The 27,012-nt window shown below is 43.0% G+C and overlaps 1 protein-coding gene across 8 annotated transcripts in view; it reads left to right on the plus strand.

The window, feature by feature from the left end:
* LOC121291578 (polycomb protein SCMH1-like) overlaps positions 1–27,012 on the plus strand; it is a 260,181-nt gene that overhangs the window by 107,452 nt on the left and 125,717 nt on the right. For 5 of the 8 annotated variants that reach the window (XM_041212972.1, XM_041212966.1, XM_041212971.1 and 2 more), the window contains one exon: positions 20,998–21,232. In XM_041212972.1, the coding sequence (XP_041068906.1) occupies positions 21,034–21,232 (199 nt within the window). In that variant the 5' untranslated portion in view covers positions 20,998–21,033. Of the gene's footprint in view, positions 1–15,966; positions 16,038–20,997; positions 21,233–27,012 lie in introns of all 8 variants that reach the window. The other 3 variants (XM_041212973.1, XM_041212969.1, XM_041212970.1) reach the window with 3 other exon arrangements.

The following is a 27,012-nucleotide window of genomic DNA, read 5'->3' on the forward strand; positions in this document are numbered from 1 at the left end:
TGAACTGACCACACAAACTGTGCCGAGTGCTTTTTTAATCTTCTAAGTTTCTTCTCAGTGTTCAGTGGCCATGGTGCAAGGTGCCGGGACAGATAGTGAGCTGCGGTCTACAGAGACGGGGCGTAAAGGCCGTTAGGTCAGGAGGGTGAATGATTTGAATTCGGTTTAAGTTGGATTTTCCAATATGTTTTTGATTTGAATGCCCTCACCCCATCACCCTCTCACCCCCATCCCTCAAACTTCCGAAGAGATTGACCTATCCAAAACAAGCCACTGGTAATTCATTAAAGACATACTGGTTATGAAGCTAATCGAGAAGGACTGAAAGCGGGGAGAAACTAACTTTTTTTTAAATGGTCAGAGTGTTTTGTCACTTTTGGGCACTGTCTTCAGGAGTGAGAAAGTTGCTAAGTTTCACCTTTTTCTTTGACTTTTCACCGCTCTCTAAATAGCCCACGCATTGCCATATGGCTCATTTTTGATATGTCTTTTGACATAATTCATCCAGAGGAACTTCTTTTTTAAGAAAAGAGAAGCTTCTGGAAGCTTAATTCTTTACTTTGGCAATCTGTTTGCACATCCTGAAGTGCTGAGAAAAATCGCAAGTTAGTATTTCAAAAATAAACCTTCATGGCTAAACATAGCATTGCATGTATAGAGTTTGTCAGTAGGTGCTGGTATGACTGTATTATCATCAACACCAATTGTAGATTTCAAATACACTGAGTCTTGTCTGGTTAATGATCCTTGACAAAATGAAATTGCTGCTTCACAGCAGTTTAGCAAGTGTTTTGGGAAGTTGGTTACTCCCACATAAGTTAGACTTTAGTCATACATATATTTTATAGAAATATCTAACTGCAGCTGTTTTTAATGTGACATAACTCCCTAATCCCATCTGATTTTGATTACCCATAGCTCATTATCATTTGTAATTTTTCTGAGCAGAAATATCTTGTTGCAGTACAAGGTTGAGTGTGACAAATAATATTGAAAATATGTTTGCAATTAGGTTTTTTAAAATATGTTTCCTGGTACAATACATTGTCACATTCATAGTTTACATGTTATAAGGTCTAATGTTCGTATATAATGTGATCAACCTATTGGTTATCTCGCCTGGCAGTGTTGGATTGTACTTGCCTTTTAAAATCATTGTGCAGTGAGTTTTAGTTGTATTGCCATGTATGTGTATATATATATTTTTTTTTTTTGAGTTCCCATGTTCAGGTAGGATGAGCCATGTATCGGTTGTTGCTGATGTATCAAAGTATCCCAGTATCTTTACAGTGCAGAAGGAGGCTATTCGGACCATTAAGTCTGCACTGGCTCTCTGAAGGAGCATTTCACCTAGTCCCACTCCCTTGCCTTACATTCTCCCTTTTCAGGTAGCAACCCAATTCTCTTTTGAATACCTCAGTCAAGCCTGCCTCCACCACCCTTTCAGGAAGTTTGTTCCAGACTCCAGCCACCCTCTGGGTGAAAAATGTTTTCCTCACATCACATTTACTCCTTTTGCGAATTATTTTGAATCTGTGCCCCCTAGTTCTTGATGTGCCCAATTTACAAAAAAAAAAATATTCTCCTTGTTCACCCTCAAGTGAGTTTGTTTTTTGTTAAACACTTCATATATTCTATACCTATCCAACTTTGACTAAATCAGTGGGACCTAAACGCTGCCAATAAAAAGCTCTGGCTCAATTGAGATTTGAAACCAGTCAAGACTTTCGGTATAGGATGATTGTACTCCAAACCACACAGACCAGAGATTCCTAACTCTCTAACCACCAACTCTCCCAGATCTCTGTGGGTTCCACATAGATATTTAGAAAGTGACCCCTTAGTTGTGGTTTGTGAGGGTGTTTTAAGGCCCTTTCCTCTTGTTGTGCTCTACTGACAGTATTAACTTCTGCAGGCCCAACAGAACGTTGTCAAAGGGCCCAGTGATCTTGAATTGTGAGTGTGGTGACTTTTCAATCAAGATGCGTATCCACCTTACCCTGATCCTCTCTTGCAACCACGGCCCATAGACAGGCAGTTACAGCAAGTACCACTTGATAGTGGTGAGGGTGGGGAGCCCAGGTGATTTCCCTTTTCTGAGTCCAGGGATGCTGAAGCATTTCACAGCTGAGCTTGTTTAGCTCGGGCACAGAACCAGGGACTGATATTACTCAAGCCCTGTTCCTCTGACACGCTATTTCTGCCTATACTCCATCCAACAATCTGGGAATGAGGTTATTTGTATGAAGGGATGGGCACCAGTGCCATTTAATGTGTGAGGGGACCTCGCAAGGGCAATTAGGGATGGGCAACAAATGCTGGCCTTGCCAGTGATGCCCACATCCAAGAAAGAACAAAGGAAAAAAAAAGTTCTTGACCAAAATTTGACACTGAGACGTGTAAGGAGATATGAGGACAAATGACCAAGAGAGAGAGAGAGGTGGAGAGGTCTTGGGAGGGAACTGTGGTGTTGGCAGCTTAAGGCACAGCCACCAGCATTGGAACAATTAAAATCAGAGAGGAGCAAGAGGCATGGATTGGAGGAATGCTGAGATCTTGCCGGGTTGTGGGGCTGGAGGAGTTTACAAGGATGACGATCTCTGGTCTGTATGGATGACGGTACCGCGATGCTGTTTGAAAACTTGTCTGATGTCAAATCTCAAATGAGCCACAACTTTTTTAATCTGGCTGAAGCCCAGCAAAACCACATGTAAATCTCAAACTGTCAGACCCTGACTGCTTTCTGTTGTCATAGTGCTGCCCCTCGCTTCAGTAAGCAACCTCGCAATGTTGGCCAGATTGAAGGTGCCCTGCGTGTACTGTTCTCCCTAAGCTGTGCAGCTATGCAACAATCCAAAAGCCCCTGCCCTGGTCACACCACAGGTCGGCGGCTCCTTTAAATTACTCCGCTGGTGCAGCCCCACAAAGGGATTTTCAGGGAGCCGTGCCCTTAAAGAAATCGCCTGGGCACTCAAAATAATTAGAGCAAAGTCCCTGTTTGTTTTCTTGTTGGATCTGTATAAGGGAAAGCCAGTCCCATGTCATCAGTTTTACTATTCCACCATAGGTGACAGTCATCACCAGTGTCTCAGACATTTATTTATGTGACCGTTCCATGGCCAAAGTCACCTTGTGCGCTCTTTGCATTCGATTACAAACTCTAGATTATGAGTGCGTAATCTAGGCCGATGCTCCGGTATCTTACTGAGGGAAGTACACCAAAATTTTTGTTGTCCCACATAGTCCAGGAATGGGTGGTGCTGGTTAATTCAAAATGCCAGTTAGTAGGGAGTTACGTTTACCACTAGAATACAGGGCACTAGTTGGAGCATAAATTTTCATTTGGCCAGAAATAGGGGCACCCTCCTAATGTTTCAGTGAAAAGTATTCAGATAAAATACTGTTTTGTTGCTTTAATTTAGGGGCACGTGAATTCCGGTGTCCTTCAACAGCTTTATTTGATTTAGTACTAACAAGAAACTTCAATTGTTCTTTCTGAGCCTTGGTATCATATATTATAGATAAGCAAACATTATATTCCTTCATCCAAATCTTCTGATTTTCAATATGTCTACAAATGTCCATTTCTGTTTTAATGTCAGCATCTTCACTTCTCACCTTGGCTATTCTCTGGTCCATTGGAAGCCGTAATAGCAGAATAGGGTTTATAAGTCATGATAATGCACAACTCAACACCAAATGCAGAAATTACAATGGCAGTTACCAACCAGGACTACCAGCACCTCTACTGCAAACTTTGCTAGCCGTAATGAGGTGATCTGCCAGCGCTCGGAAACCTTCAGTTTCTGGATAACCTCTGAATGGGTTTCGGTTGGTAAAGTGATGACTTCCATTTGGAGGGGGTGGGAAATCAGAAATTCCGGCTGATCGAACATTCCATTTGGTACAGTGCTGGATAAGTTTACTGTATCATTCTCCAGATGAAAATAGTTACTGAGATCCATCTGCCTGTTGTGTTGGAACTGAATGATCTTGTAGCCAGAAGAGCAGGGAACTCTCTGGTGTCCCGGCCAACGTTACTACTTCATCCAATACCACCAGGAATAAAGGAAGCTAGTTATTCATCTTATTGCTGTTGGCACAGGAAATATTCCAGTGCTTAATAAAAGTAACCACAGCACTTCAAAAACATTTTGAGGTATTTTGACACTATAAATTGCTATACAAATTACGTTCCATAATTCTGGAGGTAGTGTCTGTACCTGAACAAGATGTTATTTGATATTTTTGACTGGTAGGTTTGTGATTTGAACCTTTTGGAGGTAGACGCTTATCTTTGACAGCCTAGGTGCATCAGTCAATCCATCTACCTCTCCATTCTTTCCATGGCCAGGATTTTTCCTGTGGTGGGCGGGAGTGGGCGGGGCCAGTCACGGAGCCAATTGCGTGCCCGCGAAAGAGACACGGAGCTGCCTCGGAGATTGAATTGGATGTTAAAATAATTAAAGAATTGATTTTAAAATTTATTTAAACACATCCCCGCATGTGACTGTGTCACGATTGGGGGTATGTTTTTATATTTATGAAAATTTATTTAATAAAAGCTTCAGGAAACCTCACCCCGCTCGTGGATGAGGTTTCCTGAAAAACGCCAAGGTCGCTTGGACTTAAGGTTGGACGGGCAGTGTTCTCAAGTGGCTCAATTGATTTTTTGATGGCCTTTAATAGGCTGTTTACATTTCGGCGGGTGTGCAGCGGGACTCTGGCGCACGCCCACCGAACGCAATATCGTGATGTGCGCGATGACACTGAGACGCATGCCTGAAGTCACCGTGTGTCATTCTACCTGCCGGAGTGTTGGGCCTGCTCCCGCACACCGACCGGAAAACTCTGCCCGTTAGATTTAGCCTTCACGTTATGCTTGAATGGGCTACCAAGTTTGGATTCCACTCTTTGCCAAGACCAGCACCTGACCGAAGCAGGGCAGGGATATGAACACGACTTCCATTTTGATGTTAGCTTTGTTAATGATGGAAACCCTTTAAGACCCTGTAATAGCAATTAAATTGTTTCCATACTGTTATGATATGGTAGGTGATATGTGCCGGGTGGACCAAATCCACAAGGGAAACTTGGCCACGCTATCACGATGGTTTTGCAATTTGTATTTATTACGAGAATGTTTGAGCATTGAATTTGGAAGTAAATGGGCAGAATTTTGCCCTTGATGGGCGGGCGGGCCTGAGCAACCTGGGCAGGCAGCCGATCGCTGCCGCCGAAACAGGCCCCGCCGCCATTTTAAGTGGGCGGGCCAATTAAGGCCCGCCCAATGGGAAGCGCTATGTGCGGGCGGGGTGGGAGATTCCCCAACTGTCAGTGCGCTCTTTCGCAGATGTGTGCAAAAGAGCGCACAGCTCCCTGAGGCTAAGTGCTGCCTCAGGGAGAGCGCTGAAACTCTGTGAAACATTAAAAATAGAAAATTTTAAAAATCATTAACATGTCCCCCTCATGTGAAAATGTCACATGAGATGGGGCATGTTAATGAAATACACAAAAACTTTTATTGCAACGTTATAATTCCGATATCAAACCTCATCTGTGCGCCGAGCCGAAGTTCGCACGGGCTCCTCAGAATCCTGGCCGATTGAAGAGTTAATGGCCTTAACCAGACCTATAATTAATGACGGGCACTCATTCCGCCAACCGAAATATTGCGATGCCACGCGCTGTTGTCGGGACGCTCGTGCGACTTTTTAAGCGCTGGTGTGCGGACTCCGCCACCCGCACGCCAGCCAGAAGATTCAGCCCAATGAGTTCACTATCACCTTTAGAGGTTTTAAAAATTAAAATAAAATATTTATTAACAAAAGAAAAGAATTCAACCCCATACATAAGATTACAGTTACTTGATATTATTACAAATTCCTATGTAACCTGATTCCCAACTAAATACCCACTTTAAGGCAACAGTCCAAAATAGATTTTAAATTTAAATACGCAATCCAGCAAAGTTACCACAGCACCCACTCGACAGTGGAATTCCAAAGGCTTTTTCATACAACTTTAGTTACTGGACACAGCAGACTTCTGTAAAGTGGTTAGAGGCTTTTCCTCAAGGCTGCTTTACACTATGTACCTTTCAAGATGTTACACAGCCACACCCCACATAACCTTCCATCCTTCTTTATATATGTTTCTCTCCGTTTAATGTATAAAATCACATTGTTCTACATGTCTTTGGAAATTTACTTTTCCCATAACATAAGAATCTTTTACGTTGTCAATATGATCTCATTCCTTTTGGAAAAAATAAACATAAAAAGCTTGCCCTATTTATTTTGTTGATTGTATATACCCTAGCATCCCTTTAAAAATCAAACAACCCCTTCACATCTAAAAATGCAAATTTCATTCCTATCTTATCTTTGGAGCCCTCATCCTTGTTTGTCCATCTCCATTTCAAAAGTCTGCTTTACACCTGCTTCTTTTGATAATTTCAAGCTTGCAGTCTGACTCTAATTCAATTAAATCAGCCACACAGACAACCATAAACCCGCAGTAATATTATGAAAAATATGACAGTTTCATGACAATACTCCAAAACGAAGAAGATTGGAATTACAAGAACACTTCTTTTTACAAAAAGATGAATCAGCATCTGGTTTACATTTTTGGAATTGCCAGATAACTGAATCGGAATCCGAGCCAATTATCACCCTGGAATAGGACAACGAAACTACTTGAAATTTGAGTAATTTGTAGAGTCATGCCTGATTTTTCCTCTGGTAGTATTTGATCAAAGAAAAATTTGATAATACCTCACCAAATGATAATGACAATTTAGGTGTCTGCCTCAGCTCGATGGTAGCACTCTTGCTTCTGTCACATGATCATGGGTTCAAATTCCACCCCAGAGTCAAGTACATAATCTAAATTGACCATTCGGTGCAGTACTGAGAGAGTGCCATCTTCCCAATAATAAATCAAGGCACCATCTTCTTGTTGGTATGTCCTCGGGGGGTTGTTTGCTAGTGCAGTCGGGGAGGGTTTAAACTAGAATGGCAAGGGGATGGGAACCTGAGCAGGGAGATAGAGGAGGGGGAAACAAGGAGAGAAACGAAAGACAGAAAAGTAAGAAGCAAAAGTGGAAGGCAGAAAAAACAAGGGCGAGAAACAAATGGGGTCATAGTGCAAAATACAGCTAAGATGACTAACAAGATTAAAAAGACAAACCTGAAGGCATTGTATCTTAATGCGCGGAGCATTCACAATAAGGTAAAATGAATTAAGAGTGCAAATAGATATCAACGGATATTATATAGTTGCAATTAAGGAGACATGGCTGCAGGGTGACCACGTATGGGAACAGAACATCCAAGGGTATTCAATATTTAGGAAGGACAGACAAATAAGGAAAGGACGCGGGGTAGCATTGTTAGTAAAGGAGGAAATCAGTGCAATAGTGAGGAAGGATACTGGCTCAGAAAATCATGATGTGGAATCTGTTTGAGTGGAGATAAACACCAAGTGGCAGAAAATGTTGGTGGGGATTTGTCTATTGGCCCCTAAACAGTAAAGGAGATGTAAGGGAAGGCATTAAGCAGGAACTTAGAGACACGTGCAATAAGGGTACAACTGTAATCATGGGTGACTTTAATCTGTATGTAGATTGGACAAACCAAACTAGCAATAATACTGTGGAGTAGGATTTCCTGGAGTGTGTACATGGTGGTTTTTGAGACCAATACTTTGGGAACTAACCAGAGAGCAGGCTATCCTAGACAGGGTATTGTGCAATGAGAAGGGATTAATTAGCAGTCTTGTTGTGCGGGGTCCCTTGGGGAAGAGCGACCATAAAATAATAGAATTGTCCATTAGGATGGAGAGTGAAGTAGTTAAGTCCAAAACTAGGGCCTTGAATCTAAATAAAGGGAACTATGAGGCGCAGGTTGGCAATGATAGATTGGGGAGCCTTACTGAAAGGGTTGACAGTGGATAGGCAATGGCTAACATTTAAGGAACATATGCATGAATTACAACAATTATTCATTCCTGTCTGGCACAAAAATAAAAAGGGGGCTTACAAAAGAAATTAGGGATAATATTAGATCCAAAGAAGAGACATTTAAAATTGCCAGAAAAATTAGCAAGGCTGAGCATTGGGAACAGTTTAGAATTCAGCAAAAGTGGACAAAAAGATTGATCAAGCAGGGGAAAATGGAATATGAGAGTAAACTTGCAAGGAACATAAAAATTGACTGCAAAAGCTTCTATAAATATGGGAAGAGAAAAAGATTAACGAAGACAAACGTGGGTCCCTTACACTCAGAAACGGGGGAAATTATGATGGGGAACAAAAAACTGGCAGAAGAATTGAACACACGTTTTGGTTCTGTCTTCACAAAAGAGGATCCAAATAATTTCTCAGAGATGTTAGGGCACCAAGGGTCTAATGAGAGGGAGGAATTGAAGAAAATCAGCATTAATAAAAAAAAATAGTGCTAGAGAAATTAAAGGGGTCAAAGGCTGAAAAATCCCCAGGACCTGATAATCTACATCCCAGAGTATTAAAGGAAGTGGTCATGTAAATATTGGATGCATTGGTAGTCATCTTCCAAAATTCTATAGACTCCAGAGCAGATTGGAGGGTGGCAAATGTAACCCCGCTATTTAAAAAAGGAGGGCGAGAAAAAAACGTAGATTCATAGACCAGTTAGCCTAACATCAGTCGTGGGGAAAATGCTAGAGTCTATTATAAGGGATGTGGTAATAGAACACTTGGAAAGGATTAGACAAAGTCGGCATAGGTTTATGAAAGGGAAATCATGCTTAACTAATCTTCTGGAGTTTTTTGAGGATGTAACTATTAGAATAGATAAGGGAGAACCAGTGGATGTGGTGTATTTGGATTTCAAGACTGCTTTTGATAAAGTCCCACATAAGAGGCTAGTGGGCGAAATTAAAGCACATGGGATTGAGAGCAATATACTGGCATGGTTTGAGAATTGGTTGACAGAGTAGAAACAGAGAGTGGGAATAAATGGATCTTTTTCTGGGTAGTAGGTGGTGTCTAGTGGTGTACCTCAGGGATCAGTGCTTGGGCCCCAGCTATTCACGATATATATAAATGTCTTGGGTGAGGGAACCAAATGCAATATTTCCAAGTTTGCTGATGACACAAAACTGGGCAGAGTTGTGAGGAGGATGCAAGTCGGCTTCAGGGCAATTTAGACAAGTTGTGTGTGTGGGCAAACACGTGGCAGATGCAGTATAGCATGGATAAATGTGAAGTTATACGCTTCGGTATGAAAAACAGAAAGGCAGAGTATTATTTAAATGGTAATATATTGTAAAATGTGGATGTGCAAAGGGATCTGGGTGTCCTCGTATACCAGTCAATGAAAGTAAATGGCCGGTACAGCAAGCAAGTAGGAAGGCAAATGGTATGTTGGCCTGCATTGCAAGAGGATTTGAGCTCAGAAGTAGGGGTGTCTTACTGCAGTTATACAGGGCCTTGGTGAGACCACACCTGGGGTATTGCAGGCAGCTTTGATCTCCCTACCTAAGAAAGGATATACTTGCCATAGAGGGAGTGCAGCAAAGGTTCTCTAGGCTGATACTGGGGATGGAAGGACTTTCGAATGGGGAGAGATTGGTTCGTCTGGGACCTGTATTCACTAGAAATGTGCTGTAGGGGTAGAAAAATGATTGAGACGTATAGAATCCTAACAGGGCTAGACAGACTGGATGCAGGGAGGATGTTTCCCCTGGTTGGGGAGTCTAGAACCAGGGGTCACAGTCTCAGGATACAGGGCAGGCCGTTTAGGGTTGAGGTGAGGAAACATTTCTTCATTCAGAGGGTGGTCAACCTGTGGAATTCTCTACCACAGAAGACTGGAGGCCGGGTCACTGAGTATATTCAAAAAAGAAATAGATAAATTTTTGGATATTAGGGGGATCAAGGGGTTTTGGAGAGAAAGTGGGAATGTGGTGTTGAGATAGAGGATCAGCCATGATCATATTGAATGGCAGAGCAGGCTCAAAGGGCTGAATGGCCTACTCTTCCTAGTTTGTGTGTCTGTCTGTGTATGGGGGCATAAAAAGATGTATCATTGTTATGAACAATTATCCCTTAATTGTGATCACTGAAATAGGTTATTTATGTCATTGCTGTTTACGGCAGCTTACTGTGAACAAGTGTGTTTCTACACTTGCCTGGATTACAAAAGCGAATACACTTTAAAAATCACTTCATAAGCAATGAAGTGATGGGGGACTTCACAACACATCATGTGGGACAACCTGAGAATTTGAGAAATGCTTTATAAATGAAAGTTTGTCCTTTGATCATGTAGAAGTATGTGGCACCCATTTAAATAGAGCAAAAATTGGAAGCAATTATAACCAGGAATGCAAACATCCCAAAATACCTCAAGAGGCTTATGCAAAAATACAATCGTACTCTTTCTATAGAACCATAACAACTTTCTACCCCTACAGCACTCCCGATTTAGGGCTGCCTGTGGGTTAAGCAATCTTGCAATTGGTTTTCTGTGCAGAGGTAAATTATGTAGATGAGAAGCAACAAGAATTTAATCACTGACCCCCATTTACACTGTTCAGCAGCTCTTTGACAATAGTCGTACTTTTTTTTGCAAAGAATTCCTGTGTCCATTTTTTTCATCCTGTTTCTCAACCAGCATTCTACCCTCGATTTTCATTGATTTTAGTTTGTTGAGCTTTATTAAGATCATTTAAAAGTCCAAAGGAACAACATAATATTTTTTTTAACTGTTCTCAAAGTAGTCAAGCAAAACTGCTATCCCTCAAATACTTGTTAATTACAAGCTCCCCCAACCTCCCCTTTTGTATAGTTTCCATTGGTGTCCAGTAATGCCCCTCAGTAAACAAGTGAGTTTTGCCCTTTCCTTATATATAGACATTATTTTTTCTTAGCTTGGTAGCTTGGAATCCAGCAGAAGCTCTCCAATAATCCTTTTATTACTGCAGTTAATATTCTGCAAGTTTTCTGCCCAGTCTACATCAGTAATTTAGGATGGAGGCCAGGAGGATTTATTCCGTATTTTTGGTCCTTTTCCTCAGTGGTTTCAAACTATTTTATGAAATTTGGATTGTAAGCCAAGTTTATTTAATTCCTCGTGAACACCTCTGGAAAATCACTTTTCAGTAATTCAACTATTTTCTTCTATTTTGTTCTATTATTTTTAACTTTTAAAGGTTTAACTTCCTAATACTTTCTTTAAAATAATTTGAGATGGTGAGATCTTTTTGCAATTTGACTAAATGTTCCTTATTCTGTTCCTCCCTCATGCTTTTTTCTTTTTTGCATCCTTTTCCTTTTACCCTTTCGAGAGTTGTTCTCCACTTCCCTGCAGGCTTGATGTGGAATGTTGTTCGTTCTTACCCCCAATTTAACCTCTCTGTTCTTGCGTTTTGAAGAGAGCTCCTTTAGCTTTTATTTAAATCTCTTGGGAATGTACTTGTGCACATTTCTTGATGGGAGACTACTTTTGAAACTGGTTTGAAAATAAATCCCGAAAGAACTAGAACTAAAATATGAAAAGAGAAAAAAATTAATTTTAATTTTTTTCCAATACTGAAATATGAGCTAGAAACAGACTACTAAAGAAAAGACATAAATCTTGAGATTTAGAGCTAGGACCAGCATTAAACCAATAAGCCAGTTGAGCCTGTTCCACTATTGTGTTAATCATGGCTGAACTCTACCTCAACTCCATTTAGCTACTTTTACTTTCTTTGCACCTTGATAACCTTACCTAAGAAAAATGTACCATTCTCAGTCTTGGATGTCACAGTTGACCATCATCCATAGTGTTTAGAGACTTTCAGGTTTCCAGTCTGCTATGTGAGGGCATGTGTTTCCTGATTCGCAAGGATTAAGGTAACACTGGTTGAGATTAGCACACTTTCTCTTGCATGTTGAACCCATCTGTGACCAGTTTATTTGCTCTTGGGCTTCTGTTGATTCCACTTGGAGATGTAGGCTGTACGTATCAGAGACCCAGGCAGGAGCTGTCTTTCAGTCCACTCCCACATGAAGAAATGTCTAGACATTGCTTGGTGCATCCTTACCCTTGCACACCTGAGTTTGGCAACTCAGCAGGTGGAGAGATTCTGGTTGGGAGCCCCAGCCCTTGAGTGTAAAAATTGGGTGTTCTGTAAAGATTTATGGGTTTTGAAGTCTTTCCATCCTGCTACATGAGGTCTTGGTGGACAATCTGTGATTTTTGTGCTTTTTAACTTCCTGCATTTGGAATAAACATCAGAATGAACACAAAAATCAAAGCAGATACATTCAAATGAAGTCAATCCTAGAAAACTTTAAGTTAGTTTCTATTTTGCTTTGTTCCATTTTATCTGGGAATATCTGTGCTGTGAAATGGGCAGAGGGTCTTGAACGTTCATACAAATCCCTGCGACTCTAGGATGCAAGTTGATTGTGTACATTCCATTTTCAAAAAATATTTTGTCCCTGGTCTTCCTCTCCTCCAACACACACACCCAAAGCCAAACCACACAACTTCAAATAAGCCTTTGCAGCCATGGGAACTTGGGTTTCAATTGTCTAAATTCTGAAAGGTTTTTCCTATTTGGCATCTTACATTAGTTTCTGTTGTTTATTTATTTCTGTTGTTTTTGGAAATGTATTTCCCTTACCACTCACTTCCCCTGGTAGCATTGGGGTGTGATTACCGCTTGGTTCCTAAGAGGTGCCTTGTTGATAAAACGGCATCAGCATAACCGTGACAATGAATGCCTTCTGTCATTTCTCATTAGCAAGTGTCTTTGCATCAGAAAGTCAGAATTAAGTAAAAGAAAACCGACTTAACAGTCAGACTCTGGTGTCCAGCTTAGTTGATAGCTTGGAAATTCCAGGACAGCAGTCTCTTGAAAGCCAGTCTGTTCAGTTTAAATCTGAAGCGATATCAATGACTAGTAACTCAAAGCTGTTCTTTGTGCTTAAATAAAAAGTTGAATTCTCCAATAATTAGATTGCTGCATTATTTAATTAGTGGGAATTTCGTTTTTTTTATAAAATGCGCGATCAGAAATCTCAGCTAATTGTATCTGGATGACCATTCAGATTGAGGGAACTGGAGTACGTAAGGAAGTGGCCCTAGAAATAGTGGATGCATTGGTGGTCATCTTCCGAGATTCTATAGATTCTGGAACAGTCCCTAGAGATTGGAGGGTAGCTAATGTAACCCCACTGTTTAAAAAGGGAGGTAGTGAGAAAACAGGGAATTATAGACCAGTCAGCCTGATGTCGGTAGTGGGGAAAATTCCAGAGTCTATTATAAAAGATTTAATAGCTGAGCACTTGGAAAACAGTGGCAGAATCAGACAGTCAGCATAGATTTATGAAAGGGAAAACATGCTTGACAAATCTGCTGGAATTTTTCAGGGATGTAACTAGTAGAGTTGATGAGGGGGAGCCAGTGGATGTAGTTTATTTGGACTTTCAGAGGGCTTTCAACAAAGTCCCACATAAGAGATTAGCATGTAAAATTAAAGTGCATGGGATTGGGGGTAGTGTATTGAGATGGATAGAAAACTGGTTGGCAGACAGGAAACAAAGAGTAGGAATAAACGGGTCTTTTTCCGAATGGCAGGCAGTAACTAGTGGGGTACTGCAGGGATCGGTGCTGGGACCCCAGCTATTCACAATATATTTTAATGATTTAGATGAGGGAATTAAATTTAATATCTCCAATTTTGCAGATGAGACAAAGCTGGGTGGGAGGGTGAGCTGTGAGGAGGATGCAGAGATGCCTCAGTGTGATTTGGACAAGCTGAGTGAGTGGGCAAATGCATGGCAGATGCAGTATAATGTGGATAATGTGAGGTTATCCACTTTGGTAGCAAAAACAGGAAGCCAGATTATTATGTGAATGGTTATAAATTGAGAGAGGGGAATGTGCAACGAGACTTGGGTGTCCTCGTATACCAGTCACTGAAGGTAAGCATGCAGGTGCAGCAGGCGGTAAAGAAGGCAAATAGTTTGTTGGCCTTCATAGCGAGAGGATTGGAGTACAGGAACAGGAGTGTCTTGCTGCAATTGTACAGGGCCTTGGTGAAACCACACCTGGAATATTGTGTGCAGTTTTGGTCTCCTTATCTGAGGAAGGATGTTCTTGCTAGAGAGGGAGCGCAGCGAAGGTTTACCAGACTGATTCCTGGGATGGCAGGACTGACATATGAGAGATTGATAAAAACAAAAAAACTGCAGATGCTGGAAATCCAAAACAAAAACAGAATTACCTGGAAAAACTCAGCAGGTCTGGCAGCATCGGCAGAGAAGAAAAGAGTTGACGTTTCGAGTCCTCATGAAGGGTGGATCGCCAGCATGGTCTACATGCTTGGCCCTGTCTTAAAAACCCTGCTGTTGAAGGATTAAAGAACTCTCACTCTCTCACTGACTGTGGTTTTGGTAATGGTCCCAGAAAGAACACACTCACCTTTTTAATTTTAAAAATGAGTTTGTGATGCTAAAACCATTGCAGGCAGAATCATTAACTCTGTTCTGGGGAGAAATGGCAACAAGCTGAGATCTCATGTACGATTGTGTCTTAGGACCCAGAAGTTAAGAAGAAAATGAGTAAAACATGAGTTAAATTAAGAAAATGTGCACTGATGAAAATAGTACATAAAGATAAGGCCTTTGTCAGAATTCTAAGGTGATGATGTTGATTCCATGCACAGTCATTTAAAACTTAGTGCATAAAAACAGGCCATTTGGGCCAATTGGTCTTGCTGGAGTTTATAAGACCATAAGATGTAGGAGCAGAAATAGGCCATTCGGCCCATCGAGTCTGCTCCACTGTTCAATGAGATCATGGCTGATCTGATATTCCTCAGTTCCAATTTCCTGCCTTTGCCCCTTAACCCATCATTCGCTTACTGATTAAAAATCTGTCTATTTCAGCCTTGAATATATTTAACGACCCAGCCTCTACAGCCCTCTGTGGTAAAGAATTCCACAGATTAACAATCCTCTGAGAGAAGAAATTCCTCCTCATCTCTGTTTCAAATGGGCGCCCCCTTACTCTGAGATTATGCCCTCTGATCCTAGACTCTCCCGCAAGGGGAAACAACCTCTCAGCATCTACCCTGTTAAACCTCCTAAGAATCTTATGTTTCAATACGTTTCAATAATTCAATAATGTTTATACTTCACATGAGCCATATCCAACTCTCACTACCTCTTCCATCTGCCTCCATATCCCTCGATTTCCTTCTCCCTCAGGTATGCACCAAACTTCTCCATTAGTTCCAGGTTCTCACCAGTCTCAAGAAATTATTGCTGAATTATTTTCAATCTTCAGGTAGCTATCTCTTACTTAATCATTATACTGGGCTCGCTCAAGTGGAAAGAGTTCCCTCTTATCCACCCTCGAGAATCGCTTGATAATTTAAAGACCTCCATCAGGTCTCCTCGTCCCCCCCAGAGAAAAGAACCTCAACGTGAATTGAATTTAAACCTAATAGACTTCTAAAGAGTAACCAAGAAAACCAACCAAAACATTTAAGTGCTGCCTACACACATTCGCTTTGGGGTATTTAATTCCCGTGGGTGGGATATTTTCTCGTGGAAAACTTAATTTGTACACCTCTAAGCTTCACCAGTGCTCATGCCCCAGGTGACCATATACAGTGGTAAGGTTTAACCTTCAAACAGAGCACTACACGTGCTCCAGAGTATGTAAATGCTGCTCCCTCACAATGTTCACCTTGAAAATGACAGTGTGGTGAAAAACACTCCTTCAATTGTTCATTTATTTTCCAGTGGTCAGGGAATTTGTTTGGAATTAGAATTTCAATTCTAATGATTCTCTTACTATAAGGTTCTTTTGTAATACAGCTCCTTTTAAATCTCGTTGCCCATTAGGTTCTGTTCTCCACCCTCAGTGTTGTAAACTATGGAAAGAGTTTATCGGTGTTCTTTATTTTTGACCCTTTAAGGTGGCCTTCGGGATTTAATTTCTGCACTTCTTTCCACCATCACTGATCCGCTGCTTTGCCAGGTTTCCTTCGTAAGTTTTTTTTCAGATTCTAGATCAGAATTTAAATAATTTATTTTTTAATACGTACAAGTCCTGTCGCCGGTAGTGAAGCTGACCTGGGCGTTGCCCAAATTCTGGTAGACTGAATATAGAAGAAGGCAGAATTGTCCCTGTTCTGGTAGTTCAGATGCATGAACCATTTCAAACAGCCTCACTCTAGAGGTACCGACATTCTGGTGACCTTCAGATGCCCATAATCGTGATGAACGCACAGGCAGATGGATGGGAGTGTTCTGCGTTGAGTCACACTGTGATTTAAAGTACAGGAAACAGGTTTGCAGTGCAGTGAGACTCTCATCCTGTTCCAATTTGACATTTAAAGCAACAGCCACTTGTTTTCATATAGCAATACACATTGTGATATTCACTCAATGCTTTCCTTATTTTGTATACATAGTTTTGCATACATACTTGATTTAATCAGTGATAGTGTTTTTCCTTAAATAAAAACCATTGAAAAGTTTCAAAATTTGCACCATGTGACAGTCCTCTCCAATTAAAACTCAGCAGCTCGGTTTCTCTGGGATCAAACCACCGTGGGATGTGGTACTGCATTAAGCCATGTTTGTACCTCTTTGACTAGTTAATTAACTGTATCTAATTAATTTTTAACCTGCAGCATAAACAAAATTTATTGCTAAAATCTGTGGGAGGTGACTGGCATCCCAAGTGTCTTCCTAATGTATCCTACAGATTGAACAATGGGACATTAAGACAGGGCTTATCAAAGGTTTTGCAAATGATTTTGAAGCTTCTCATTTTTATTTCTGTGAAACGGCTTCTGCCAACCTTATGGCATTTGGGTTCTGTGGAAGTTTCTGGTCTCTGTATCGTAACCAGGGCATCAAAGCACTGCAAAATAGATTTGCAAATTTGGTTACTGAGGGTTTGGTTAAAATATGAAACTCGCTAGCACAGGAAGTGGTTCAAGCAAGTAGCTGCTTTGAAAATGAAACTAGATGATGAGTACATGAGAGAAAAGGGAGAAGGAAGGTACGGTGAAAGTCTGAGCAGGTAGATGGAAGTGGGAGGAGACTGCTGGGGAGTGTAAACACTAGCATAGTTTAGTCGGGCCAAATGGTCTATTTCTGTGTTGTATAATCTATGTAAAGGTGTTTCCCTATGGTCCCTTAATAGGATGGGCTTGATGGGGGCACCCCCTGGACTTAGCTCCATCCCAGCAACATTATATCATGTTGCCATGAAAAATGTGCGGAACAATTGACACTGCATCTGAATAGTAAGCTCCATTGGATCAGATGCAGTGACTGGACTACACTCTGTGGTATGTTTACTGGCATGGCATATTTCTTTACTGCAGGTGGGCAGGGAAGAAAGAAACTGAGCCAGACCTAGGGTCATCTCAGACAGTGGCTATACTGAACCACTGGTCATGGGCAGGTAGTGACAGAGTGCACCTCTCAGCTCGCGAGACCGCCTGCTATATTATCTTGATGTGAAATGCACTCAGTTCCTGGGAAAGATCTTTGTTCGTGTGCAATGAGACGACACTGCTCCTAGATGGCATTTTTTAAAATACTTCTGTAATCCGTACTGTGAACAGAATTGCCCAGAAGAGTATTGGGAACAGCATTCAGCCCCTTGAGCCGGTTGATTCAATCAGATTGTAGCTGATCTCCACTTCACTTCAATCCCGTTGAGCTGCCTTTGCCTCATAATCCCTCGTTTGCCTCACCAAAATCCGATCGATCAAAATCTTGAAAGCTCCCAATGACCCCCCTCCACCCCCCCACCCCCCCCCCCCCCAAGCATCCAGTCTTTTTGAAGAAAGCTAATTTACTATTTATACTGCGCTTTGTGTGTGGAAAGAGTAAGTCCCAATTTCTGAATCGTTCCCGAATGGCCAACGTGTAATTTTAAGGTTACACCCCTTTGTTCTCGATTCCTCCGTCGGTCCAAAATAATTTCACTACTTTTACCCACTCAAATCCTTTTAAAATTTTAAGCACCTTGATTGGATTATCCCGCCACACCACCACCTCCCCCCACCACCCGCGGCCACTTGCCTCTAATCCAGAGGGAACACAAGCCACTTTACACAAATTGTCCTTAACCTTCTAAACTCTGGTATTATTGTTAAGAAAAGCCTACTTTCTCAAAATATTCGAAATGATGCAGTTCGACAGGATGCTGGAGCACTTCTCAAACCTGGCTTCACACTGGGGAGAGTGAGAGCGATTCCTTGGGCTGGGGGAAGGTCGGGGAAGCAGCTGCTTTTTGAAGTCTAACGTATTCCCAGCCCCACGGTTATGTTGTGAGTTTTGCACTTGCTGGTCAGCAGAAACCTCCTCCTGCCGGCACAAAACTGGCCAAATGATGGTTTGAGCCACTTTATGTGTTTGAACAGACCTGTGCTCAGTTTTGAGCGCTTTTGAAATAAGTTGTGCAAAAAACAGGTGAGGGCCAGAATTCGACTTGTTGCTCAATTTCTCTCCAAACTTTGCACCCCGGGACAAATGTGCCAGGAATTGTTTAAGTGATTGAAGCATGTGACAAAATGAGGGAAAAGTTGCCCGATTCCACTGTTAAATAAAGTGGCTGAGTTTTGAATGAAGACGATAGATGTTACCTTGTTCGATGACCACCCTTCACCGTCACATTGAGAGATTATTCATGTTACTGGGTGCCAAAACCGGGAATGAATAAGAACAAGAAACAATTGCCCATGGCCGTAGTTCCATCGCCCCCGCACCCCCCCCCCGCCCGCCACGGCTAAAGCATTTTAAACTATTTAGCCAAGTCCATGAAACAAGCAGCCAAAACCGGAATATTGAAGTAATTGTAGACTGCCGTTACGGCCATGTTGGTTTTGGTGTTGGAATGCTGACTCTTCACAGGGATGGATCACAATGGCAGCGCTGCCAATTTTGGGAAGCAACCATATGCGTGTAATACATGAAGCGAGAAAAGAGGTTTTAAGCCATTAAACCTGCTCCTTTCTTTAAGTTAGGTTCTTTCTATATTCGTTCGTGGGATGTGGGATGTTTGTTCGCTGTCTAGGCCAGCATTTATTGCCCACCCCTAATTGCCCCTGTTCAGAGGGCATTTAAGAGTCAGCCACATTGCTGTGGGCCTGGAGTCACGTGTAGACCAGACCAGGTAAGGACGGCAGATTTCCTTCCCTAAAGGACATCAGTGAACCAGATGGGTTTTTAATGACAATTGGCAATGGTTTCATGGCCATCATCAAAGACTTTGAATTCCAGATGTTTTTAAGTGAATTAAAGTTTCATCACCTGCCGTGGTGAGATTCGAACTTGGGTCCCCAGAGCATTACCCTGGGTCTCTGAAACACTAGTCCAGTGGCAATACCACCTGCCACCACCTCCCCAGGTTAAATTTATTTAATCGTGTACTCTAACCCACCAAATTAATTTCCTGAAGAAAGGTTCTACATCATTATATCCTATTAGCCAAAAGTTATTGAGCATAACTCCAAACTGATCATCCATCTGCAGTATTCACCGCTAGCTGCTGCACTGGCAAAGGCACCTTTGCCATCTCCTCCCCACTTGGATCGCATAGGAGGGTTTGTGTCCGACAAAGTGTTTGATCAATGCAGCAGGGCACAGTACAGGGTCATAAGTTGTAAAGAGCCAGGTTAGGACAAGGCATGTCCTTACACAACTGTGAATTAACGGCTGGAATGGGTTCCTGGGGAGATGAGTTGAGACTGGGGTAGTGCATCCACTTATGCAGCAGGTAGATCCTGGAAGTAGGAAAACGGCAGGGTTGGTATTCTACCAGAATGAGATCAAACAAGCTGAAGGAACCCACCTTCCTCCGAACCCATCCACTCTGTTTGTAAACCCCTGTCTCCATTCAGATATTGAAAGAGTTATTGGGCACAGTTTCAATTGGGAATCTGTTCCACAAATCTTTATTGGGAGTGCAGGGGGAAGAGGTAAATAATTTTTTCCGACTTTTAGTCTTGTATGAGGATTGTGAATTTTAAATCTATGAGGGCAGAGTTTCCTTTCTGGATGCAATTTGCACTCCTTTGTTGAATTGAATTTTCTTGCTCAAACTTTTGTTCAAACGTATTTGCATAACATTTGCGTAAACTCTTCCATGAGCCAGTGCGATTGGGCAGTGTTTTAGACCCCAATGATTTTTTTCTGGCTTTAAGGAAAATTCCTTGGTACACTTAAGTGGTAAGCTGATGTGTTTGTATGTGTTTGGAAATGGGTTTATCACAAATTAGTAAGCATGTTAAATAACAGCGCCTACTCTACCGCCCGTGAGTCACCCAATTTTTAAATTACCAACGCAACTTTCAAAACTCTGCAGAACTATTTACTGCTTTCATAGGGTACAGTCGTCAATTTCTTAGTAATTTGATTATGGTTTAATATTTAAAAGCTTTAAAAGGCGACTATTGTTAACCCTTCAGCAACAAACCGCTTAATCTTTTGGAGCCTCCTCGAACACCTGCAAACAGACACGATTAGCGGAAACGTGCCCTGCCGATTTGATTCAATCGTTTGCGCTTGTTTGGCCGATTCTTGGGGTGACCTAGCGCAAACCTTACCACGCGGCCTTTGGCTCGGTGTCCATCATCTAGGTTAAGGAGAAGGTGTCTAGCTGCCCTCCATCCCTGCTCAAACAGCAAAAGCCTCTGAGAGAGAGAAAAAAAATAAGTCCAGGTCACCCAGTCGGGGGCAAAGGCTGAACTTGCTGATTTTCATCATGACTCTCAGCTCCTTTTAATTATTTTTTTTTTTTAGGGAGAGAAACAGAATAATTGATTTAATGTGGTGATATTCTGGGATGGAACTTTCAATGATTACCTAAAAACCATTTTCATTTCTCCCCTATTCTCTCCCCCACCCCTGCCCCCACCACCCCTCTCTCTCTCCCCCCTCCGACCCGACCGCCCCCCCCCCACCCCCCCCCACCCCTCCCTCAGTCATTTACCCCACCTGTAAATGAGTTCAAGATCGGAATGAAGCTGGAAGCCCAGGACCCCCGGAATGTCACCTCGACCTGCATCGCCACCGTCGTCGGAATAACGGGCGCCCGACTCCGTCTGCGCCTCGATGGCAGTGACAACAAAAACGATTTCTGGCGGCTGGTGGACTCGGCTGAAATCCAACCAATCGGCAATTGCGAAAAGAACGCAGGAATGCTGCAGCCACCTCTAGGTGAGAGGTAGAGAGGTAGAGAGGTAGAGGGGGAGGGGTGGTGGGGGGGGTGGGGGGTGGTGGTAGTAGGGGGGTTGGCGTGGTGGCGAGAGGCTTTGGGGAGGGCATTCCGGAGCTCAGGCCCTTCACAGCTGAAGGCATTTTCTGCTCTGGGGGCTTTCGAAGTACTCCTCACGAGAAATCCCTGCAAATACTGACCCAGTCCCAGCATCGGCTGTAGATGTTGACCTATTGCCCAGAGACCCCTCCAAAAGTCGGGATGTGCCCAGGAAAACGTTTGCACGGGTGGGAGACCCTTTGGGGAGGCCCAGTGCTTGTGGTGGGGAGGGGGGGGGGGTGCGGGGGGGGTCACTCTCGAGATGGCCAGAGCTGGTGTCGGAGTGGGGGTGCCTCTGGAGAGGGCCAGTATTTGCAGCGGGATCCCTGGGAATGGTGTCAACGCTTGTTGCAGGTTCTGGGAACAGGTCACTCTTTGCAGGGGCGTCTGGGGTAGGAAATGTTGATAACCCCTGTGTTGAAACGAAGTGCTGAGCACAAAACACAACTTGCAGCAGCATCTTGCATTGTGATTGACACTTGCAGTGTCCCAGTCCAAATAGAACCACAGGTAAAACTCCACTGGGAACCTTTACAAAGAAATCCTCCAAATCAGTTAAGAGTTCCTGTCTATCACAAAATTTGACGGTTTTAAAACCCACTTAAGTAAAACATCGATCTTGGGCCATGATGGTAGAATCTCCCATTTTTGATAACTTTATGATACCCTCCAGCTTTGGGGGAAACTACATAGTCCCTCGCTCTGCAGTAGACTTCAAACTGGTCAACGCTCTAAAAAAGGAGGAATGTTAATACTTGGGTCGTGGTGATGAAATATTCACCCCGAATGGGAGGAAATTAAAGATGCTTTTGTTTAAGTATTAAATTACATTGAATTGCACATGCAGAGCAGCCTATTCAGCCCAACACGTCTATGTGAGTATTAATGCTCTGCATGATCTTCATCTAACCCCCAACAATATATCATTCTATTCATTCCTCTATCATGTACCTATCTGGCTTCCCTATAAATACAGTGGGTTAGGAGTTCCTGTTAAGAGAATGTGAGCTCTGTGTCTCCCTCTAACTTTCGCACTGAGGTTGATCTCTTGGAAGTGCACCAAGTCCACTGTATAATTATGGAGATCCAGAATGCAAACATCCAGAAGAATTCCATGTGTTTAGAAAGAAAGAACAAGCTTGCATTTATATGGTGCCTGTCATGGCCTTCGGACCTCCCACAGCTCTTTACAGTCAATCTTGAAGCGTAGTGCCTGTTCTAATGGAAGAATATTTACATCAGTGAAACATTAGTTGTGACCCTCCTCCTGCCACTACTCACCAGCAGCCTGGGATCCTGCGACAATCCCAGGCCTCAGGTGCATGTTGTATCGGGAGCAGGTCCCCAATGGTGCTGCCAGTCTCTGGTTGGCCAGCAGCTCTTGGTGGGCAGCACTTTTGCCCCTGGGTCCTTGATCCTGGGCAAGGCCTGCTATTGGCCTGACAAACGCTGTAGTGCAGCAAGACGTGGCAGGCCTTCCTGAAAAGGGGCAACGAGGGGTTCCCATCTCTTCTCCAGCCAGCGGCTGAGCCCCCTCCGCCTACAATGCACAGACCTAGATGGGGTAATGATAGCAGGTTTCCCTTTCTGCAGGACACCAGTGAACCAGTTGCATTTTTCTTTTTTAACAATCTGATAGCTTCATGATCACTTTTACTGTTTCTAATGCTTGATTCCTTTGCTTTCACTGTGCTGGTCTTATAGTAACAGTGCTGGTTGTTGTGATATTGTATTCATGCCAATGCAGACAATGACATGTACCTTTAAGAAGCAGCACAGTGACATCACCACGACATCACCGTGTGTAAGGCTGGAGGATAAACGGTACAGCCGCCATGTTAGATGTTCATTATTGCCCGTCATCTCTACTGCAGATGTTCACTACTGTCTGTGACTCTATCAGTAAGTCTTTATGTATACCTGATGAGTCAGGCATATAGTCAAGTAATCAGCCTATGTAACCAGGCTAGATGAAGGCCTGTGCAGAGCTGTGTATAGTTGTTGATAGTAATAAACTTCATGTAATTGTGTTCGACCAGAACCCTTGTCAGTCTCAATATCTTCCTTAGCATAGAGACAGATCCCTTGAGATCTATATTGAGACCCTCAGCATATATGGTGGCAGCAGACTGTAAGAGAACACGACCTGGTTGGCAGCGGTGGTTGCTTCTAAAGATCTCGCAGCAACGAAGATAATTCCTGAAGATACCAGAACACAAGGCAGAAGACTACTTCAGCAGCAACAGTAATGATTCCACTTGCCCAGCTCCAATCCAGACTCTTTGAGGGCATGACAGTCTGTAAGTGCAGCACTTTGAGGGAAGTCATCTACAGGGAATCTCAGCCCCGGTGCTTCGGTTTAAAGGCAGAAAAGGACCAGTTGTTCAACCACAAGGACTTGGCATCCGACATTAGGCACGGAGACTAAGCCCGACAAACGTCTGAGCTCGGAAGCGAGCGAGGACCTCGCTCCAAGCTCAGCGATTTGGGAAGCAGGCTACGTTTCACCTGAACGTCGAGTTATTTGTTAACTATTCAGCCTAACAGTGAAAGCTAGAGGGCGAGTTTGTTCAAAAAAAAAGACGTACCCCAGGCTGAGAGGGGCCGGGAGAGGCAAGTACCTTGGGTTCTCAACAGAGCTCAGCACGACTGTTGGTAGGTTCTGCCGTTTTGTTTTTCAGTTTCAGCACCAAAAGCTGCTTTTCTGTCCTGACAATCGAGACGCGGTAGCGACCCAGCGGAATAAAAGGGCACAGTTTCAATGCTGCAACAGAGACAACAAGCGAGGTGCAATCTCTGCAACCTAACGATCTGCAGTTTAAAATTCTTTCTCTTTATTTCAAGCTAGACTAGCAGAAATGAAGCATCTAAAGTGCTACTTTTAAAATATACAGCAAAAGGAGAAGCAAGCTTTTATTCCCTTAGCACACTGTTATGAGCCCACAGGGATATGGAACTTCAGTATCTGTTCTCCGACAGCACGGGAACAACAGACAGGCAGCAAGTGCAAATTCTCATCCAAAAGGACACAGCACTCAGCAACTACGTTTGTGTAGCACCCAGTGGAGGCAATGACCAAGAACGTCACCATGGCAAATAGAGACTTGACTATGGACTGGCACACAGGAGAACTTCTTGCAGAATTTCAGCTCTTTGGACAGAAGATGTGCTGACACTTTGTGGACCAGCAGGTGCAGGAGCAAGAGAAAAAGGCTGCCAAATTACTAATTGCTCTTGCTAAAGAGGGGCTAATGCCTGTAAACTGATCATGTACATCTGATGAAGACCAAAAAAACCCTGATAAAGTCTTAAAACTCATCGAAAATCAACTAAAGGTCCAAGTTAACTTTAGAATTCACAATTCATGTCGTACTGACAACAGCCAAGTGAAAACATCAATTGATTTATAAATAGGTGCTGGTGCAAAGGGGCCAAATATGACTTAAATGCCACTGACCTTGTGGAGAGATTGATGGAGGTTGTCATCACTTCAATGCCCATCAAGTCTTTTAGGAAAGTGCTACTAGACAAAGTCAAAGCACTACAAAAACAGAATTACCTGGAAGAACGCTGCAGGTCTGGCAGCATCGGCGGAGAAGAAAAGAGTTGACGTTTCGAGTCCTCATGACCCTTCAGCAGAACTCAGTTCTTCTGCTGAGATTTTCCAGGTAATTCTGTTTTTATTTTGGATTTCCAGCATCCGCAGTTTTTTGTTTTTATCTCTGTAATATTATTAAAGCCAAAGCACTACTGGACAAAGGTAGAAGATTTGCGGCATTAGTGGTTGGCGAACAGCACCTTCATGTTCTTAGTTACAAATCTATCATTCCCTGGTATCCAAAACATCACGAACATCCAAAACCTGCATGTGGTGTGGTCTTACACACCCAACCAGGCAATGTCCAGCATTTTTCAACATCTGCAAACTTTGCTTCGCCAAGAGGGGATTGGGAACAAATGTGTCAGAAACACAACAAACTAAAGTACAAAACTCATAGCAAAGGATTCCACAGAAATCTGACACCAATGATGGTTCCAGGGCTCGGCCCACAAAACATAAACATGTCAACAAAATGATAGACACGTCCTGTACCCCACAATCTATTGATCCAGGCCGAACTATACATATTGTCAACCTCGCTCACCATGTGGACAGAATCAGATGATTTGACGCATTTTCCACTGTAAACATTAAATATCCACAGCACTACGGACAGCATACCATATGTGCAAAAATCGATACCGCTGCAAGTGCCAACATCTTGCCTTTGCACGTTCTCGACATTACACACACATGGACAATGACACAACATCTGACAGGCTTACCGCCTACAATGGATCTGACCTCCCGTGCACTGGCACCATCACAGTACAATACCAATATGGAAGGTCCAGGTGGACACCAGGGATTTTTTGTGTGGCCCGGCAATCATTGTTCTGCCAGCTGGCAGTGACATGCACGTGATTACTATCCACGACCCTGGCTAAGGCCACTAACACCACTCAGGAACGCACCAAAGGAGGCATTGACTCCATAAGAGATACGTGGGCAACACCTGACATGCTGAGTCGGTTACCCATCCAACCAACGACAAAGATGTGCCTCTAGACCTCCACAATATGGAAGACGAAGTGGAAAGATAATCTCCACGCCGACTTGGTCCATTTCGGGCAAGGTCAAGCTGAAAAGATACAACAGGCCAGCCAAGAAGACCCACAGCTTCAACAGCTAAAGCAAGTTATTATCGCAGGTTGGCCTGATCACATCAAGGAGGTTCACGACAGTATCTGCATGTTGTTGGCACTACAGAGATGGACTGGGCATCTCCAGAAGCATTATATTCAAAGGCAAGCAAGGCCTCATAACCTCAAACAATGCATCAAATCATGTTAAGTCATCTACAAGTCGGACACATGGGTGCAGAACAAACAAAATGTCTTGCCAGAGAATTGGATTATTGGCCGGAAATCAACAAGGACATTGACAAATTGACACAGACATGCCATACCTGCTAGATGCACCAACCAGAACAGAGCAGAGAATGATTGTTACCTCAAGAAATCCTCTCTGTCCCATGGTCAAGAATAACCACTGGTTTATTCCATCTGGACGACGATGATTATATCTTGGTAACAGACTATTTTATCAAATTCCCTTTCATTCGCCAGATCAAGGACATGACCAGCTTTACGGTTGTTGACACACTCTCTGTGATTTTCAGCATGTTTGGTGTGCCTGAAACTATCGTCTCAGACAATGGTCCTCAATATACAGGAGGACCCTTCCAGGACATGCGCACAAGATGGGCTGTGAAACACATCACATCTTCCCTGCCCGAGCCTCAGTCCAAAGGGTTAACAGAATAGACCGTCAAGATGGTCAAAATGTAAGGCAACCAAGCAAGATTGCTGAATCGCCATGCTCAATCTTTGTGCCACACCACAGGGAGACGGTCTGCCCTCACCCATCAATTTGATGTTTGGGAGGCATTGTCCTGTCCCATTTACTCCCAATCCAGACAGAAGCTCATGATATTCTATTAGAACAAAGAGAGAGGATGTCCCAGCAGCATGATCAGAAAGCAAAACCGTTAACAGTTAAATGTGGTCAAAGTGTGCGCATACCTGATCACCACACAAAGATGGGGGTAGGAGGAAAGGTACTGTGACAGTACACACAGTC

Source organism: Carcharodon carcharias, chromosome 19, assembly GCF_017639515.1.
Source record: "Carcharodon carcharias isolate sCarCar2 chromosome 19, sCarCar2.pri, whole genome shotgun sequence".
In the NCBI taxonomy this organism is placed as follows: domain Eukaryota; kingdom Metazoa; phylum Chordata; class Chondrichthyes; order Lamniformes; family Lamnidae; genus Carcharodon; species Carcharodon carcharias.